The sequence below is a fragment of the Heloderma suspectum genome, chromosome 2 (genome assembly GCF_057233095.1).
Source record: "Heloderma suspectum isolate Gila_16-S chromosome 2, 16-S_ref, whole genome shotgun sequence".
NCBI classification, from domain to species: Eukaryota; Metazoa; Chordata; class Lepidosauria; order Squamata; family Helodermatidae; genus Heloderma; species Heloderma suspectum.
In genome coordinates this window covers 372483449-372501868 of record NC_139459.1, presented here as the reverse complement: position 1 = coordinate 372501868, position 18420 = coordinate 372483449, and the positions used below count along the sequence as shown (strand labels likewise).

The 18420-nt window shown below is 49.2% G+C and overlaps 1 protein-coding gene and 1 pseudogene across 2 annotated transcripts in view; both read right to left on the bottom strand.

The window, feature by feature from the left end:
* Positions 1-3139: 3139 nt before the first annotated feature.
* LOC146356122 (uncharacterized) overlaps positions 3140-18420 on the bottom strand; it is a 43970-nt gene continuing 28689 nt past the window's right edge. Inside the window, exon 10 of the mRNA XM_084830018.1 lies at positions 3140-3557. Coding sequence (XP_084686144.1) covers positions 3140-3557 — 418 coding nt within the window. The remainder of the gene's footprint in view (positions 3558-18420) is intronic.
* LOC146356123 (SCAN domain-containing protein 3-like) lies at positions 3618-11462 on the bottom strand (annotated as a pseudogene). The gene is made up of 4 exons (XR_014788149.1): positions 11384-11462; positions 8327-8905; positions 3763-3867; positions 3618-3632 (listed from the first exon to the last, which is right to left on the bottom strand). The product of XR_014788149.1 is annotated as an SCAN domain-containing protein 3-like (transcript).

Below are 18420 nucleotides of genomic sequence, written 5' to 3'. Positions count from 1 at the left end.
ACTCAGCAGTGGCCACAAGACTGGAAAAGGTCACTTTACATTCCAATTCCAAAGACGGGCAATGCCAAAGAGTGTTCAAACTACCATACAATTGCGCTCATTTCACATGCCAGCAAGGTTATGCTCAAAATCCTACAAGCTAGGCTTCAGCAGTATGTGAACCGAGAACTACCTGAAGTACAAGCTGGGTTTTGAAGAGGCAGAGGAACTAGAGATCAAATCGCGAACATTCACTGGGTCATGGAGAAAGCAAGAGAATTCCAGAAAGACGTCTATTTCTGCTTCATTGACTACGCTAAAGCCTTTGATTGTGTGGATCACAACAAACTGTGGCAAATTCTGAAAGAGATGGGAGTAGCAGACCACCTTACCTGTCTCCTGAGAAACCTGTACGAGGGTCAAGAAGCAACAGTAAGAACCGGACATGGAACAACCGATTGGTTCAAAATTGGGAAAGGAGTACGACAAGGCTGCATATTGTCACCCTGCTTATCTAACTTATATGCAGAGTATATCATGAGAAACACCAGGTTGGATGAATCACAGATCGGAATTAAGATTGCCGGGAGAATTATCAACAACCTCCGATACGCAGACAATACCACCCTAATGGCAGAAAGCGAAGAGCCTCTTGTTGAGGGTGAAAATGGAGAGTGCAAAAGCTGGTTTGAAACTCAACATTAACAAAACTAAGATCATGGCATCTGACCCCATCACTTCCTGGCATATAGAAGGGGAAGAAATGGAAGCAGTGACAGATTTTATTTTCTTGGGCTCCAAGATCACCGCAGACGGTGACTGTAGCCATGAAATTAAAAGACGCTTGCTCCTGGGGAGGAAAGCTATGGCAAACCTAGACAGCATAGTAAGAAGCAGAGACATCACCTTGCCGACAAAGGTCCACATAATCAAAGCTATGGTTTTCCCAGTAGTAATGTATGGCTGTGAGAGCTGGACTATAAGGAAGGCTGAGCGCCGAAGAATTGATGCTTTCGAACTGTGGTGCTGGAGAAGACTCTTACGAGTCCCCTGGACTGCAAGGAGGTCAAATCAGTCCATCCTAAAGGAAATCAACCCTGACTGCTCATTGGAAGGACAGATACTGAAGCTGAAGCTCAAATATTTTGGCCACCTAATGCGAAGAGAAAACTCCCTGGAAAAGACCCTGATGCTGGGGAAGATTGAAGGCAAAAGAAGGGGACGGCAGAGGATGAGATGGCTAGATAGCACCATCGATGCAATGAATATGGACTTGAGCACACTCCGGGAGAGAGCAGAGGACAGGAAGGCCTGGCATGTTATCGTCCATTGGGTCACGAAGAGTTGGATACGACTGAACAACAACATGCAGCCTTTTAGGGCTAACCCCGCCCCCCCCAGCTAACCCCCCTCACATCAAACTAAAACATAAGTAATCCAGTAAACTTCATCATAATATAACACAGAAATTGTTTCAAGCAATCCAAAGCTCTATGTAAATGTTAGCATGCCCCAGGCAGAAAAAGGTTCCACAACTCCCAGCATGCCCCAACCAGGAAAAGGTCCTAGAACATGCATTTTCAGAGCTTTGGAACTGCTGCTGGCTTTTCCCTTTGGTTTTATTCTGTTTTAAACTTAAGATGTTTATATTTTGTGTTTATTTATTATTTGTTACATTTATTCCCCACCTTCCCTCCCAAGGGTCCAAAGCAGAGTACATGATCTTCCTCCTCTCAATGGTTATCCTCACAACAAATCTGTGAGGTAGGTTACGCCGAAAGTCAGTGACTGGCCCACAGCCGCTCCGTGAGCTTCAATTCTAACTCCGTAAGTGGGGTCCAGAGCCCGGATCTCCCGAGTCCCAGTGCAGGACTCTAACCTCTACACCACATTGGCTCTCAGTGTTGAAGGCTTGTTGCCTGGTGGAGCAGAGGAAGTCGCAGCCTCACACCACGAGGATTATGGGCTGTGGTGTGAATGCCCGAGCTGGAACTGCCTTCATTCTTTTCTTTGTGCAAGAGCCCTGAGGGCACCGAACACTAGTGTGTGGCTCCCGGTGCTGCCTAGTACCATTATCCTCACAACAGTGTTTTCCCTTGTAGAAGTGGCCACCGCTTGGTGGCCATGTTTTTCATCCATTGCCATGGGCCCCCTTCCATGCTCATATCAGAAGTGCCCATACAATGTCTCCTCTCTCGGGAGAATTTGGGCCAGTGACCATAGGAATGTGAGGGCTTTCATTTCTGTGTCCCTACAACTGTACTGACCATTCCTGGGTCTTGTAACCCCCCTACTGATGGGTCAAGGGGAGGGTGGATTTTCATCATAGATTTGAAAGGTCAATTCTGTGAGCGTGCCTGTTTGTGTGAGGTAAAATGGGAATGAGGCAAACGTATTTTTTCTGGGGTGGGGGGGTGGGACTTGACTTAATAGTTTCTTTCACCCCGCAAAACGCGCTGCAGTCATTTTCTGCATCTCAGCACGTCAAACAGCCTTGTGAGGTCAGGTTCATTTACATGCTGGTCTTGAAAATGTTGATCCTCTGTTCTTGATTGACAAATGAATGTTGTTATATACCATTGGTAAAAGTTATTCTGCCATCTCAGGTTTCAGGGAGCCGGGAGGAAGGAAGCTAGGAACAGTGCGTGAGATTGCGTAAGGGTGTTGACGGGGCCACCAGTCAAGCTTTGGAGATCCCTTGGACAAGATCCCAGATCTACAATAATGGTGCACCTTTCTTGGTACACCCACCAGCATCCGTGTCCCTCCTGATTTTTATTATGTTTCATAAGATATTTTAATTTTGTTTTTAACTGGGAGGCTGTCATGCTGCAAAGTGAAGTTCTGCTCTCCAGCACCGTCTTTATTTGGGTTCAGAAGAGTGGGTTTGTGTTTTGGAGCTCAGACCCCCACCTCTGCCTTGTACCTCAGAATTCTTGGGCATGTTGTTTTTCTTCTAGTCTCACCAGTTTAGCTTCTGGGAAAAGTGTGTTTGGTGACCAGCCACGGACACCCTGAGAGCCATTTTATAAATGGGCTGGCTCCCCAGCCCTGGCAGCCATTTTGTGAGGGTGCCTATGCCCCTCTATCAAAATTCCGACTCTGGCCACGGATGCAAAAACGTTGAGGGACCCCTGCAGCGCAAACTCTTGTGAGTCCCCTACGCCGTGTGGGTTCGCTCATGGTTGATAAGCAACCACTTATACGTAAAGCTTCTCACACAGGAGGAGCATTTATAGGGCCTCTCAACCGTGTGGGTCCTCTCATGTCGAACGAGCTGCGACCGTTCGAAAAAGGCCTTCCCGCATACCGAGCATGGATAGGGCTTTTCACCACTGTGCTTCCTTTTGTGCCGAATGAGGTGCCAGGTGCAAACAAAGCCCTTCCCGCAAGCCGAGCAATGGAACGGCTTCTCGGCCCCATGGGTCCATTCATGTTTAATGAGGTTTGACCTCTGGCAGAACGTCTTCCCGCAGGAGGAGCATTTGTGTGGTTTTTCCACCGCATGGGTGCGCTGGTGCCTCAAGAGGCTGTCCTTGCGAGAGAAGCTCTTCCCGCACTCAGCACATCGGTAGGGTATTTCTGGAGCATGCGGTGCCTTGGATTTTCGAAGACCTGGGTCCTCCTGGAAGCCTCCATTAGGCATAACTGTTCTTTTTTGGTCCTGTGGACCTCTACTGAAGGTTTCTTCCTCTGCCGCGCCAGAAATGGATTCGCCCATTCCCAGATGACTTCCTCGCCCCCACTTTGGTCCACACAGATTCTTCGGAGCTGCTTCCTCACCCTGCAGAATGTCTTCTGTTGCTCTCTTCTGGAACGCCCCATCTGGCTCCACCAGCTCAGAATTTGCCGGAATGTCCCCTCCACACTCACTTGCCTGCATGTAATCTTTCAGAATGAGAAAGAGAGAGAGAATGCTGAAGTTATTTTTGAAACAGGAGTTTTGCAGAGTGCAGTCTCCCGCCCTTGAAGTGCGGAGCCTCTTTCTGCTCAAGGGCTGAATGCCGTTTCGGACCATTCCAGTGGAGGGCGGGGCCAAAGGCAAAAAGGGCAGAGCCAAAAATCTGAAAAAACCCAGCATATTTTAGCTTGAAGTCTCTTCCTGCCAGTAACTAAGCCTTAGGAGAGGCATTTTAACCTTTTAGAATGGGGGGGGGGCAGGGGGGGGCAAACGCCAAGAAACCACCAAATGATGGGTGGTTGGGGAAAAAGGGCTACTAGTCTTGATGGCTATGTGCTACCTCCAGTACTAGAGGCGGTGAGCCTATATACAACAGTTGCTGGGGAACATGGGCGGGAGGGTGCTGTTGTACTCATGCCCTGCTTGTGGGTCCCTGGTTGACATCTGGTCAGCCACTGCGTGAACAGAATGCTGGACTAGATGGACCCTTGGTCTGACCCAGCAGGGCTCTTCTGATGTTCTTAAAAGGGGGTGTGGCCATCATGGAGAACCTCAGAAGAACCCCAGGCGGGCTGGATAAATCTTACTCCCATACAAGTGGGACCTGCAGTAAATTGTTGTGGCATGGAGTGCTGCAGTTCAAGTTTCCAGATGGGCATGTCCTTTTCACTGGACACTCTATTCCATTCCCCATTTTCTGTATTCTCCCCTCTGCATTGATGCCAGGTCTTCACTGGGCTGGGATTTGGGGAGGGTTGTCCCCCCATAGGAGTTCACACAGACACCCTATAAATCTTGGGGTTCCTGCAAGCCTTCTGATATTTGCCGCTTGGGCATGGATACTGTTTTGGCTACTGCTGAACTTCAAGGCATCTGAGGAGTTAGCTGCCAGCATCCCTTACCCAGCACCCTGGTATCTTCTTCCCTTTCTTGCTTGGCCTCCCTGTGGGCATTTGGAATGGGCTCCACTTTTAAGGAACCCACAGTGGCTTCTTCCAACTTTGACAGCACCTGGAACAACAATGAAGATCCTCATAGAATCATAGAATAGTAGGGTTGGAAGGGGCCTATAAGACCATCGAGTCCAACCCCCTGCTCAGTGTAGGAATCCTTTTTATGAAGGACCCCAAAACAGCCCAGTGAAGACTGGGCATGTTTCGTGCCCACAGAATGCAGAGGGGAGAATACAGAAAATGGGGAATGGAATAGAGTGTCCTGGGAAAAGGACATGGCTGGCTGGAAACTGGAGCACCTAAAAATCAATGGATCCTCAATATAACAAGGAAGCTCGAGATAAGAATGTATTTCATATATATAAAAAGTAGATTCATGCACACCAAACAGGACTAGCTGTAACAGGTAGAAGTTCAAGATCTCATAGCCAATGGACTAACATACTTGAAAAACATAGCCAAGGTGGTAACAATTCGATTAACTGCAGAAAAACTCTGTGTAGCGAGAATGTAGGTAGGACAATACTGCAAACACAGAGTCAAAATAGATAAGCGATTAGTAAATTTGAGAAATACAGATGGTATGACATCTACGATGGAAAACTGAGTGATTTAACCAATGAGTGATTATAAATAATATACATTTAACTTGCAAGTAATTACAATTTGAAAATATCTCTTAATATTCACAATGGTAAATATATTCATACATTCACTTTGATCTGTTTGGTTCTCTTCCTTGAGGGCTCTCCTCCTTCTTGCTTTTGCTTTGGCTGGAAACTGGAACACTCCATGCTGCAAAAATTTATTGCAGAAAGGTGCTCTAAACTGAGGTGCAGAACTTCAGGCCTGGGGGCCAAAGCCAGCCTTCTTGGGGTTGCAATCTGGCCCTTCAGGCTTCCCCAGAAGGCCACACCCCCTTCTCCTTTCCCCCACCGATTATTTGGTGGTTTCCCAGCTTCTGTGCAGTTTTTCCTGCATCCTACAAGGTTGAAATGTCTCTCTTTACTCTTAGTTACTGGTAGTAAGCTAAAATACGTTGGCATTTTTGGCCCTGCCCCGTTTGCCTTTGGCCTTGCCCACCCCTGGAATGCGGCCCCTGAGAGGTGATGGGTGCATCGAGTGCAATATTGCCTACTCTGGCTGGCAGTGGCTCCAGACAGGGAAAGGCAGTGGTGTAGTGCAGCCAAGGCTCACAGGGATGCAGCACCGGACACTGACGTCATCTGCCACCCCACTCAGAATTTCATGCTCCCTCTGGGCTTACCTGCAATCCTCACATTAGCAATATGAACAATATATTCTTCCCTGTTATAATGCGATATTTTGCAGTGGCTTAGCCTCAAATGGGCAATTCAGGCCCGTTCGCTTTACCAAAGACCCACTGCATGCAAAGTAGGTGCTGTACCACTGAGCTACAGCCCCCACCCCTCCAAATCCCAGCCCACAGAGCCCCCCCTCCAAATCCCAGCCCACACAGCCCCCCCTCCAAATCCCAGCCCACACAGCCCCCCCTCCAAATCCCAGCCCACACAGCCCCCCTCCAAATCCCAGCCCACACAGCCCCCCCTCCAAATCCCAGCCCACACAGCCCCCCCTCCAAATCCCAGCCCACACAGCCCTCCCTCCAATCCCCAGCCCACACAGCCCTCCCTCCAATTCCCATCCCGCAGAGCTCCCCCTCCAATTCCCATCCCACAGAGCTCCCCCTCCAAATCCCTTCCCACAGAGCTCCCCCTCCAATTCCCATCCCGCAGAGCTCCCCCTCCAATTCCCATCCCGCAGAGCTCCCCCTCCAAATCCCTTCCCGCAGAGCTCCCCCTCCAATTCCCATCCCGCAGAGCTCCCCCTCCAATTCCCATCCCGCAGAGCTCCCCCTCCAAATCCCTTCCCGCAGAGCTCCCCCTCCAATTCCCATCCCGCAGAGCTCCCCCTCCAAATCCCTTCCCACAGAATTCCCCCTCCAATTCCCATCCCGCAGAGCTCCCCCTCCAAATCCCTTCCCACAGAGCTCCCCCTCCAAATCCCTTCCCACAGAATTCCCCCTCCAATTCCCATCCCACAGAGCTCCCCCTCCAAATCCCTTCCCACAGAGCTCCCCCTCCAAATCCCTTCCCACAGAGCTCCCCCTCCAAATCCCTTCCCACAGAGCTCCCCCTCCAAATCCCTTCCCACAGAGCTCCCCCTCCAAATCCCTTCCCACAGAGCTCCCCCTCCAAATCCCTTCCCACAGAGCTCCCCCTCCAAATCCCTTCCCACAGAGCTCCCCCTCCAAATCCCTTCCCACAGAGCTCCCCCTCCAAATCCCTTCCCACAGAGCTCCCCCTCCAAATCCCTTCCCACAGAGCTCCCCCTCCAAATCCCTTCCCACAGAATTCCCCCTCCAATTCCCATCCCACAGAGCTCCCCCTCCAAATCCCTTCCCACAGAGCTCCCCCTCCAAATCCCTTCCCACAGAGCTCCCCCTCCAAATCCCTTCCCACAGAGCTCCCCCTCCAAATCCCTTCCCACAGAGCTCCCCCTCCAAATCCCTTCCCACAGAGCTCCCCCTCCAAATCCCTTCCCACAGAGCTCCCCCTCCAAATCCCTTCCCACAGAGCTCCCCCTCCAAATCCCTTCCCACAGAGCTCCCCCTCCAAATCCCTTCCCACAGAGCTCCCCCTCCAAATCCCTTCCCACAGAGCTCCCCCTCCAATTCCCATCCCACAGAGCTCCCCCTCCAATTCCCATCCCACAGAGCTCCCCCTCCAAATCCCTTCCCACAGAGCTCCCCCTCCAAATCCCTTCCCACAGAGCTCCCCCTCCAAATCCCTTCCCACAGAGCTCCCCCTCCAAATCCCTTCCCACAGAGCTCCCCCTCCAAATCCCTTCCCACAGAGCTCCCCCTCCAAATCCCTTCCCACAGAGCTCCCCCTCCAAATCCCTTCCCACAGAGCTCCCCCTCCAAATCCCTTCCCACAGAGCTCCCCCTCCAAATCCCTTCCCACAGAGCTCCCCCTCCAAATCCCTTCCCACAGAGCTCCCCCTCCAAATCCCTTCCCACAGAGCTCCCCCTCCAAATCCCTTCCCACAGAGCTCCCCCTCCAAATCCCTTCCCACAGAGCTCCCCCTCCAAATCCCTTCCCACAGAGCTCCCCCTCCAAATCCCTTCCCACAGAGCTCCCCCTCCAAATCCCTTCCCACAGAGCTCCCCCTCCAAATCCCTTCCCACAGAGCTCCCCCTCCAAATCCCTTCCCGCAGAGCTCCCCCTCCAAATCCCATCCCGCAGAGCTCCCCCTCCAAATCCCATCCCACAGGACCCACTCTACAGCCCCACCTCCAAATCCCATACCACAGCGAGCCCACTTTGTGGCTACGCCGCACTACCCATGGTGTAGGAGAGGCCGTGAACAGACCCGGCGCTTTGAAGGCATGTTAATTGCCCCCCTTTGCTCCGGGAGCTGCACCCAGCCATTGAGCCTCGTTGGTATTGTCAGGATGAAACCCCCTCACCTCTTGTTCCTGCTCGTTCGCCTCTCGTTGCGTCTGGAGGAAACTCTCGGCCTGGGCCACCACCTGAGCGCAGGTCTCAGGCCCAGCTTCCCTGACCCAGCTCTGGATCTCCGGCGGCAAGATGGCCAGGAACTGCTCCAGGATCAGCAGCTCCAGGATCTGCTCCTTGGAGTGCCTCTCGACCATCAGCCACCCTCGGCAAAGTTCCCACAGCTGGCTATAGGCCCCTCTCGGCCCCTCGGCCTCTTGGTATCAGAAATGACGGAAGTGTTGACGCCGCTTCTCCCTCCTCAGGGCAGCTCCTCGCAAGATGGCCACCTTCACTTTCCCATAATCCTCTCTGTCTTGGGCCTCTAGGCGTCTAAAGGCCTGATCGGCTTCTCCTCTGAGGGCCGGCAGGAGTCGGGCCACCCACTCCTCTTTGGGCCACCAGCAGGCCTTGGCCACTTGCTCAAAGGAGGCCAGGAAGGCCTTAGCATCGTCCCAGGGTGAGGGCTTCTCTGGCAACTTTGGGATTCCCCAACCTGGCTGAGGTGACTCCACTGTCCTTAGGAACGCCTGCCACTGGGCTTCCCAGTGCTGAAGCGAAGTTTCACCTGGTTCCTCATTGACCTGCGTTTCGGATATTCCCTGCAGGACTTTACTGGCACCGGTATTCCCAGCCCAGAGCGCAAGAGGATTTTCCCCATCCTCCTGTTGCATACAGCCTGCTGGATCTTGCTCCTCCATTTTCATCCCTGCCTGATTCCACAGAAGCAAACCTTCTTTGGAATGGAAAATTCTAGAATAAAAACAAGGATGGACACAAAGTAATGGCGGTCTAGACTGAGGTAATGGCCTTGTCCAGGGGGGAAAAAGAAGTGGAAAACAGGAAGGAGAGAGAACAGGCACAAACATTCAGGTTCCAATAAGGAGTGGTAATAATAACTGGACACACAATAACACAAACAGCCTTCTTGGATCAGACCAAAGTCTACATCGTCTAGTATCCAGATTCTGTCTCCAGGAAGCCCACAGGCAGGTCATAAATGCAACAGACCTCCCCTGTTGTCCCTCTGCCCCAGCAATTGTCCCTGAACATAGTTCCACCAGTAAAGATGGCCTAGAAATAAAGATAGATGATAGATAGATAGATAGATAGATAGATAGATAGATAGATAGCATTCATTCATTCATTCATTCATTCATCCATTACATTTTTATACTGCCCAGTAGCTGAAGCTCTCTGGGCGGTTGACATTAGAACACTAAAATACAAGACCAAATCAGACCAAAGGATCAGACCAAAGTCTACATCATCTAGCATCCAGATTCTGTCTCCAGGAAGCCCACAGGCAGGTCATAAATGCAACAGACCTCCCCTGTTGTCCCTCTGCCCCAGCAATTGTCCCTGAACATAGTTCCACCCGTAAAGATGGCCTAGAAATAAAGATAGATAGATGATAGATAGATTGATAGATAGATAGATAGATAGATAGATAGCATTCATTCATTCATTCATCCATCCATCCATTACATTTTTATACTGCCCAATAGCTGAAGCTCTCTGGGCGGTTGACATTGGAACACTAAAATACAAGACAATAAAATACAGATGATAAAATATAAAAGTTTAAAATTACAATATTAAAATAAAAATAACCAAACTGAAGCTAGCACTGGGAAAAAAAATTAAAATACAATACCAGACAAAAACAAACTGAAAAATTAAAATATCTGGGAGAATAAAAAGGTCCTCAAGCTGGCACCAAAATGAGTGCAATGTAGGCGCCAGGCAAACCTCTCTGGGAAGCTCATTCCACAATCAGGGTGCCACAGTAGAAAAGGCCCTCTTCTTTGTAGCCACCCACCTCACTTCCTTCGGCAGGGTCTCCCAGAGAAGGACCACAGAAGCTGATCTTAGTGTCCAGGCAGGGGTATATGGGATGATCCTTCATAGCATGGCCCCAGGCCATTTAGGGCTTTGAATGTTATTATCAGCACTTTGAATCACGCCTGGAAATGGACTGGCAGCCAGTGCAAATGAAAGAGTACTGGCATAATATGACCATGTTGGCCAGTCCCTGCTAATAGTCTCGCTGCCCTGTTCTGGACCAGCTGAATTTTCCAGACTGTTTTCAAAGGCAGCCCCATGTATAACGCATTGCAGTAATCTAAATGAGAGGTTATCCGAGTACAGATAACTGTAGCTAGACTATCTCTGTCCAGATAAGGACGTTGTTGGTATATCTGCACAATCTTATCATTCCCTTTATTGCTGATGTTCAGGCATGAGTGCCGATCCTTATGTAGCCAAACGGCGCCACCCAGGCACAAGAGGGAGGCTATGAGCAGACTCGGGAGAAACCCCCATGGTTTGCAGTACAAACTTTTAGGGGGGAAAAACCCCTAACCTAAAGGGGTGGGAGGGCGAAGAGCTCATTGAAGAGTGAATGTAGGCAGTCAGCACACAGTGTAGACTGACTGCTGGAGAACGGGGGGAAGAAATCTTGGGGAGGAAAGGGAATGGAGCAAACAGGCTTATTAGAAAGCTTGGAGAAGCCCCAGGGTTTGCAAAAAATCTTTAGGGGGGAAATCCTAATGGGTAACCCTCCCCGCTGAGCCTATTGAGGACTGGGCATGCTCACTGGCCACAACGTTGCCTGTTTGTTGAGGTGGGGATACAGAAAATTGGAGGAAAGGGGGAATGGAGTTTCCTGGAAATGGTTATGGCTGTCTGTTGTTAGCAATACCAGCTCCAGGCTTTTGAGGGCGCTTGGGCAAGACCCCCTCCGTGGGCCCCCTCCCTCAGTGAGTCGACCTTCTTGCCGCCATGGTCACCAGCCGCTCCTCCTCCTCTTCCTCCTCATGCCGCCCACTTCCTTGCTTGGCAGGCAGAGAGCCAGGGAACAAGGAGGCCGTGGTGGCATCTGCTCCTCCTCGCCACCACCGCTGTCTGGGCCAGAGTGAGAGGCAAGTGAACAAGCAGGATGCGTTGGTGACGAGGATGGTCACCTCCAGAGAGCGCTTGTCAGCGGGCCCCTGCTGGGCCCTCGGCATGTGCCTGACCATGCCTACCCCTGGCGCCGGCCCTTTCAAGACCAAGCAGCAGTGCCAGTGCCAGATTTTGAGGGCCCCGGGGCAAGACACCCTCCATGGGCCCCCTCCCTCAGTGAGCCGACCTTCCCACTGCTCTGGCTCATTCTCCTCACGGCTCCCACTTGTTTGCGTGGCAGGCAGAGAGCAAGGAGGCCGTGGCGGCGTCTGCTGCTGCTCCTTCTCACCAACACCGTTGTCTAGGCCGGAGCAAAAAGCAGCTGAGCAAGCAGCTTGCCGTGGTGAACAGGAGGAGCAACTCCAGGGGATGCTAGTCAGTGGGCCCCTGCTGGGGTGTGGGCCCTTGACAGGTGCCCAAACATGCCTACCCTTGACGCTAGCCCTGATTTACAGATATCACAGGTCATAGCTAATAGCTGTTGACAGACCTCACCTCCCTGAATTTTTAAAAACCCACCTGAGCTAGCTTCCACCACCACACATTGTGGCCCTGAAATCCAGAAAGATTGCTGGCTGGGGGATGCTGGGAGTTGTAGTCCAAGACATCTGCAAGGCACCAGGTATGAATAAGACAGCTTCCTATAAATGAATCACTGGGTGCTAGATGGGAAAAAGTTTAAGCCAGCATTAAAAGAAGGAAACTGTATGGAGGTCAGCAGGTGCGGGAGAGAGTATCTGTTTTATGATTCTATAGTATTTGTTCAAAACAAGGGTTGATATGTTTGTATCTCGGTGTATCAATATGTGAAGGACTTCTTCCCGCAGCGCATAGAATTTGCTACCACAAGATGGGAGTGACTGCCACCAATCTGGATGGCTTTAAAAGGGGATTTTAAAAAATTATTTGCAAATACAACAATAACAAGCAAACAAAAGGAGGGCCAAGCACAAGATACGAAAGAAGAAATAGGGAAGAAAGTAGATACTATAAGAAAGAAAGAACATATTAACAAAGAACATATAAGAAAGAACATATTAAAAGGAAGAACATATTAAGAACATATTAAAAGGAAGAACATATTAAAAGAACATATTAAGAACGTATAAGAAAGAATAAATTAAAAGGAAGAAAGAGGATATTATAAAACATCCATAAACAATAATCATTTATCTCATCACCCTTACTATAAAAAGAAAAAGTGGAAAAGAAGGATTTAACACTTCCATTTCAAATATGTATGTTAATATAAGCCATCCATATATCTAAAAAATATCCATATGAAATTTAACATGGGATTAGACAGATTCCTGGAGAAGGCTGTTAATCTGGTACTAAAAGGGTTCACAAAGAGTAAAGATGGGTGATTTGATCTGGGGCCAAGGATGACCGGGAGTTCAAAGAAGATATACCAAAGAGAAATGCATCAATCAAGATAACATGCTCAGACGGCAAATTTGGGATCATATTTTGGGACATTTCAAAGTAACCCGTTCGTGATGGTGCCAGACACGTTCCCCAGACACATGAAATCATGGGAGATTGATGGGACACCTTGTTTCTGATTGGTGAGCAAATGCTCTAACCATGTGCACCTAGGGATGTTAGAGAATTCCTCCACGGACTCCCCCAGAGTCCGTGGCGGAACAGAACAATCCCCCCTGCCACCCCACAGAATTCCCCTGGGGACGGAGCCTACCTTACCTACCCGCGAATGGCTGCCCCGGTCTGCGGCCACCATTTCCTCCTCTCTACTTTAGCCGTGATAGGCTACCTAAGTATTTACATAGCCTATCATGGCTAAGGCAGGGACGCCATTTGCATCCCTGCCTTTTGCCGTGATAGGCTATGTAAATATATACGTAGCCTATCACGGCTACCGCAGGAACGCAAATGGTGGCTGCTACGGCGGCCGCCACTTGCGGCCGCAGCCCAGCAGCAGACAGAAGTCTGGCTGCGGGTGGCCCCGGCTGGCGGCTCCGCGGGCTCCCCGCAGAGCGGAGCTGGCTGGGGAGGATTCCGGGGGGGAGGGACGGATCGGCCCCCGCAGCGGACGGCCCCAGCAGAACTGGGTAGGTAATCCGTACACCCCTACGGGGTGCACCCCATTTTTCAATGCAGGCTGATTGTCCCATTGCTCCGAGGCCCCACCTCTGACCAGGGCAAGGGTACAAAAGCACAGGGAATGGAGCCCCGGGTGGTGCTTTGTTGCGCTGGTTCCTGGTGCTGCTGCTCCACTTCCCTCTTCCCGTCGTGCCGCCAGATCCAAGGATTGGGGTAACTATGGACCTCTTTAGACTCTTAGATTTTGGAACTTAGGTTATCTTCTGAAAGTAGAACTTAAAGAGTTATTTCTGAGTTTAGGACTTAGAGTGCTTTCTAAGCTTGAGACTTGGATGTTATTTCTGAGGAGGGGATTTGGAATCCCATCTTCAGAGGTGGCAAATGGAATTATTTCCAGGTCTCAGGTTTTCCGGTCACTCTGACTCCTATTCTTCATATGCCTAGAGGAGCTTAGTAATGCTTTAGCAGAGCTTTTGTATTCAAGTAAGAAGCAGGAGGAGGTAATGGGAGGGTTAACACTTGGTTTAGGTTGTTTTGGTTTAGCTTTGGACTGCAAGTAGTAAACAGGAGTAAGTTAGAAAGAGGAGTCATAACAATGTTAGAAGCTCAAGCCGCTATCTTATTGGCCAAGTTCATAGTACCAGTTTTGGCAATTGCAATTCTTTTGATTTATCTTCTATTTTTGTTGCATTTTCTTTCCGTGATTGTAGATGTCAGGGTGGACACTGAGCCCATAGAATCCCAGAGTAGTTCTGATTCGGAGGAAGAGCAGTCGCTCCTGGGAGAGGAGCGCGCCCCTTTTTCCCAGGGCCCGCAGCTGACAGAGATTCCTCCCACCAACATTCCTGGATTAGAAAGCAGTCCAGGGAGTGACCCAGCACCGATAGCAGACTGGGTGGATGCGTGGCGCAGACAGAGAGCGGCACCAAATGGAGAGCGCAGAAAGGAGGCGTAGCGCCCGGTTGGCGCTCAAAGAACGGTTGCGCCCAGAGGATCCAAGGGAAAAGGGGAGGGACTCTCCCTAGTCCTTATGTTCAGGGGTCTGCCAGTAATTGCCTTTCAAACGGGGACCAACTGTTCCAACTTAGGGCATAGGGATGCTGCTGCTCAGATCTAGTTGCTACCTGTAGAGTTGTAAGTTGTAAAAGAAGAATAAAGCTTTGAAAAGAATCCCTTTGTCTGCGTCTGGACTTGGCTACTGGATTAGACTGAGACAGCCCTCCAAGGAGCCCTTGACAGTAGAGAAGTTTCTAATGCTCATATAACCTCCATGCCACTTTCTTTATTTTGTATTTTCCCTAAAATAAAGCCTTGGATAGATTTCAATCTACGCTTTTGCCTGTAGTGATGTTTGTCCGTTGGGATTAGCTTGGTTACCCACTGGGGTGCTTCGGACCCATTTGGTGCAGGTTCTGAGGTTAAACAGGACCGTATTTACAAAGGCTATCAAGGCTTCTAGTCCTGATGGCTATATGCTACCTCCAGAACCTGAGGCAGTGAGCCTATGTACACCAGTTGCTGGGGAACATGGGCAGGAGGGTGCTGTTGCACTCCTGTCCTGCTTGTGGGTCTCCTGTGGGCATCTGGGTGGCCACTGTGTGAACAGAATGCTGGACCAGATGGACCCTTGGCCTGATCCAGCAGGGCTCTTCTTATGTTCTTAAGATATCATATATTTATATCTCAGTGTATCAATACATGTTTCATCTGGAGGACAGGTAAAAGTTAAATCCTCTGCCATCCCTCCTCCCAACCAAAACGGGGAAGAGGAATGTTCTTTTATATTTTATTTATATCCCGCCTTTCTGCCAAGAAATGGCACCCAAGGAGGATCACATATGGATTAAAAACAACTTCTGAATTAAAATAACATAAAATAAAATCCATGAAAAACCCAGTTACAAGGACCTCCTTACCCCTGCTCAGGACTTTTAATAGATTTTCTTGCCCAGAAATCTGCCTTGCATGAGGCGGAGAGAAAGAGAGGTAGAGAAACGAATTTCAGGAGGAGAAAATTTCACCCTACTCGCTGCATTTTTTTTTGTCCCCATCCCTCCCCACGCCAGTAATTTATTGGGGGGCAGACCTCTCTTAATTCGGATTAGGGGAATTCTCTCTTTCCTTGGGGCCGCAGAAGGAGCTGCAAGGATGGCATCATCATATTATTCTATTATTATGCCTTTGAACTGAGAAAGAAAAGGGAGACACTGTCTCTGATGTAGAAGTCATTGAGAGGGACCCCCCTGGAATCAGACACCCCTTGACCAAAGGGAGAGGGGAGGCTTAAAGATGGAGTAAGGGTCTTTCTCTCCTCTAATTTGCTGTTTCTGTCCCCCCCTTTCCTCCTTCCCCTCTTTCCAGCTCACCTGTCCATGCACCAAAGACATTCTCTCCTCCTCTGATTCTGGAGCAGAAATTCAAAACCAAACCCCACCTCCTAACAGGAAAAGAGCCTCTGCTGCTTAACAGACCCCCACACCCCCTCCACTTCTTTGCCTCTCTAGCAAACAGGGTCCTGTTAGCTTTAACCCTTTGAAGCACTGAGGACAAAGAAACATGGGTTTAATTTATAAGGAGGTGGGGGTGTGAAGCCTCCCCTTTTTAAGCTCCATCCTCTGAGCAGGAATTTCTTGTTGCTTCTTTCTCTTCATCCCAGGTGTGTGTCAAAGAAAAGGCTGGCTAGGGTTACCAGGTAGCCTTGGAAAGACACTCTGCTCATGCTCAGAGGTATTTATTATAATTGGAGGTGGGGTGGGACAGGACTAAGGAGCTCAATCCAAATAAGATGGGGTCCAGGAGAGTTCTGTTTTTGAATTTTATTCTTTTTGCAAAAAAGAGAAAAAAGGAAAAGGGGGGAAATAAAAACCCACCGAGTGATCTTGATTTATTATTATGTATGTTCTTCTTGTTGTTGCTTTTAACTTTATTTTGAAATAGAATAACATTTTGTGATTTAAAAAACCAACCAACCACAAAAAGAACCACAATGAAACAGAGGGAAAAAAAATCCCATTCACAGTAACTGTTCGCAACCCTGTTAATAAAAGGGGACTTCAGATGTTGTGGGTTTGCCTATCCTAGATTTGAGGGGAGGGGGCTTTATTCCACAAATGATAAGGTGTTCAGTTTTGGAGGGCTCCTCAGTTTTGCCCCTGGACTCTCTGGTCTGTCTCACCCCACCCTACCTCACAGGGTTGTTGTGAGGAAAGAATGTGGGGAGAAGAGCCGTATACTTGTTTTTACTATTACAAGTCACTCTATGCACTCTTTTGGAGGAAGAGCAAGTAATGAGAATTTTAAATAAATAAATATACACTGCCATTAGCTCGGTGGAGGAAAACTGGGATAAAAATCAAATCGTAATAGAATCGTAAGAGTTAGAAGGGGCCTAGTAGTTCACCTATTCCAGCCACTTACTTGGTGCAAGATTCAATTTATCCCTGATAAATGAGCGCAGAATAAAGTCTGCTTTTAAGCCCCATCATCTGACCTGAAATATATAACTCTTCAGGCTGCAGTCCAAACTCGATGGAACTTACTTCTGAGTAGACAGGGGGTCAGAGCAGTGTAAATCTGATTACTCAGTGGTGAATGACTTAGGTTGGCATGGGAAACCGGTTGCCCGCCAGATGTTTTGAATGTCAGCATTGGCCACTTGCAGTCCAGCACAACTGGAGGACACTGGGTTGCCAATCCGTGACGTAAGCACATGCTTAAAGACACTTGGTCAGCACAAAATGAGGTTGTAAGCAGCTTGGATCTCTCATTAGAACACAAGAAGAGCCCTGCTGGATCAGACCAAGCGTCCATCTGGTCCAGCGTTCTGTTCACACAGTGGCCAACCAGCTGTCGACCAGGAACCCACAAGCAGGACAGGAGTGCAGCAGCACCCTCCTGCCCATGTTCCCCAGCAACTGGTGTACATAGCCATACTGCCTCTGGTACAGGGGGTAGCACACAGCCATCAAGACTAGTAGTCATCGATAGCCTTCTCCTCCAGGAAATTATCCAACCTCCTTTGAAAGCCATCCAAATTGGTGGCCATCACTACATCCTGTGGTAACGGCTTCCGTAGTTTAACTCTGCGCTGTGTGAAGTTGTCCTCCCTTTTATCTGTCCTGAATCTCCCACCAATCAGCTTCATGGGGTGACCCCTTTGGGTTCTAGTATTTTGAAAGAGGGAGAAAATGTCTCCCTATCCACATTCTCCCCACCATGCATCATTTTGTAGACCTCTATCCTGTCTCCCCTTACCCTCCTTTTTTCCAAGCTAAACAATCCCAGCTGTTGTAACCTTCTCTCATAGGGGAGCTGCTCTAGCCCCTTGATCATTTTTGTTGCCCTTTTCTGCCCTTTTTCCAGCTCTACAGTATTTTTTAGGTGTGGTGACCAGAACTGGACACAGTATTCCAAGTGTGGCCACACCATAGATTTGTATAGGGGCAGTATGATATTGGCAGTTTTATTCTCAATTTCTTTTCTAATTATGACCCAGTCCCAGGCACAAATTGGGTCGGGGCACAAAATTTGCCCCCAAAGGTCACATAATGCTGAAAGCTCCCTTGTGGCCCTGCCTAGTTGAGCCCAACACATTTCTCACCCTCATTTACATTTTGATTTCCCTCTTCTATCCTCTCAGGCCGCTCCTTCTGTCATTTTCAGGCCAGGGAAAGTGTTAGCTGGCAAGTCTCTGCCTGCTATGCAACAGTAAAGGTTCGACACACCTGGTCAGGAAAATAACAAAGTGTGTAACCCTAACATGTAATCCCTTATTGGATTCTAAATGGTTTTATGTTTGTACAAGTAAGCTGTTATGTCTGCTTTGACACAGTGTTTTTTTAAAAAACACTCCTTCTAATAACAAAAGCAGGTGGTGAGTGCCGATAGGGCTGTGGCCACAGCAGGGACACTGAGAAACAGACACCCAGAACAGGAGCACTCCTAGTAAGAGGTGAAAGTACACTGTAGTGCCTGCTCTTCTCAGGTGCTTCAAACACAGGATTTCCAGTAGCCAATCATGAGCCACATTAGGGCCCAATATGGAATCTCTTTTTCT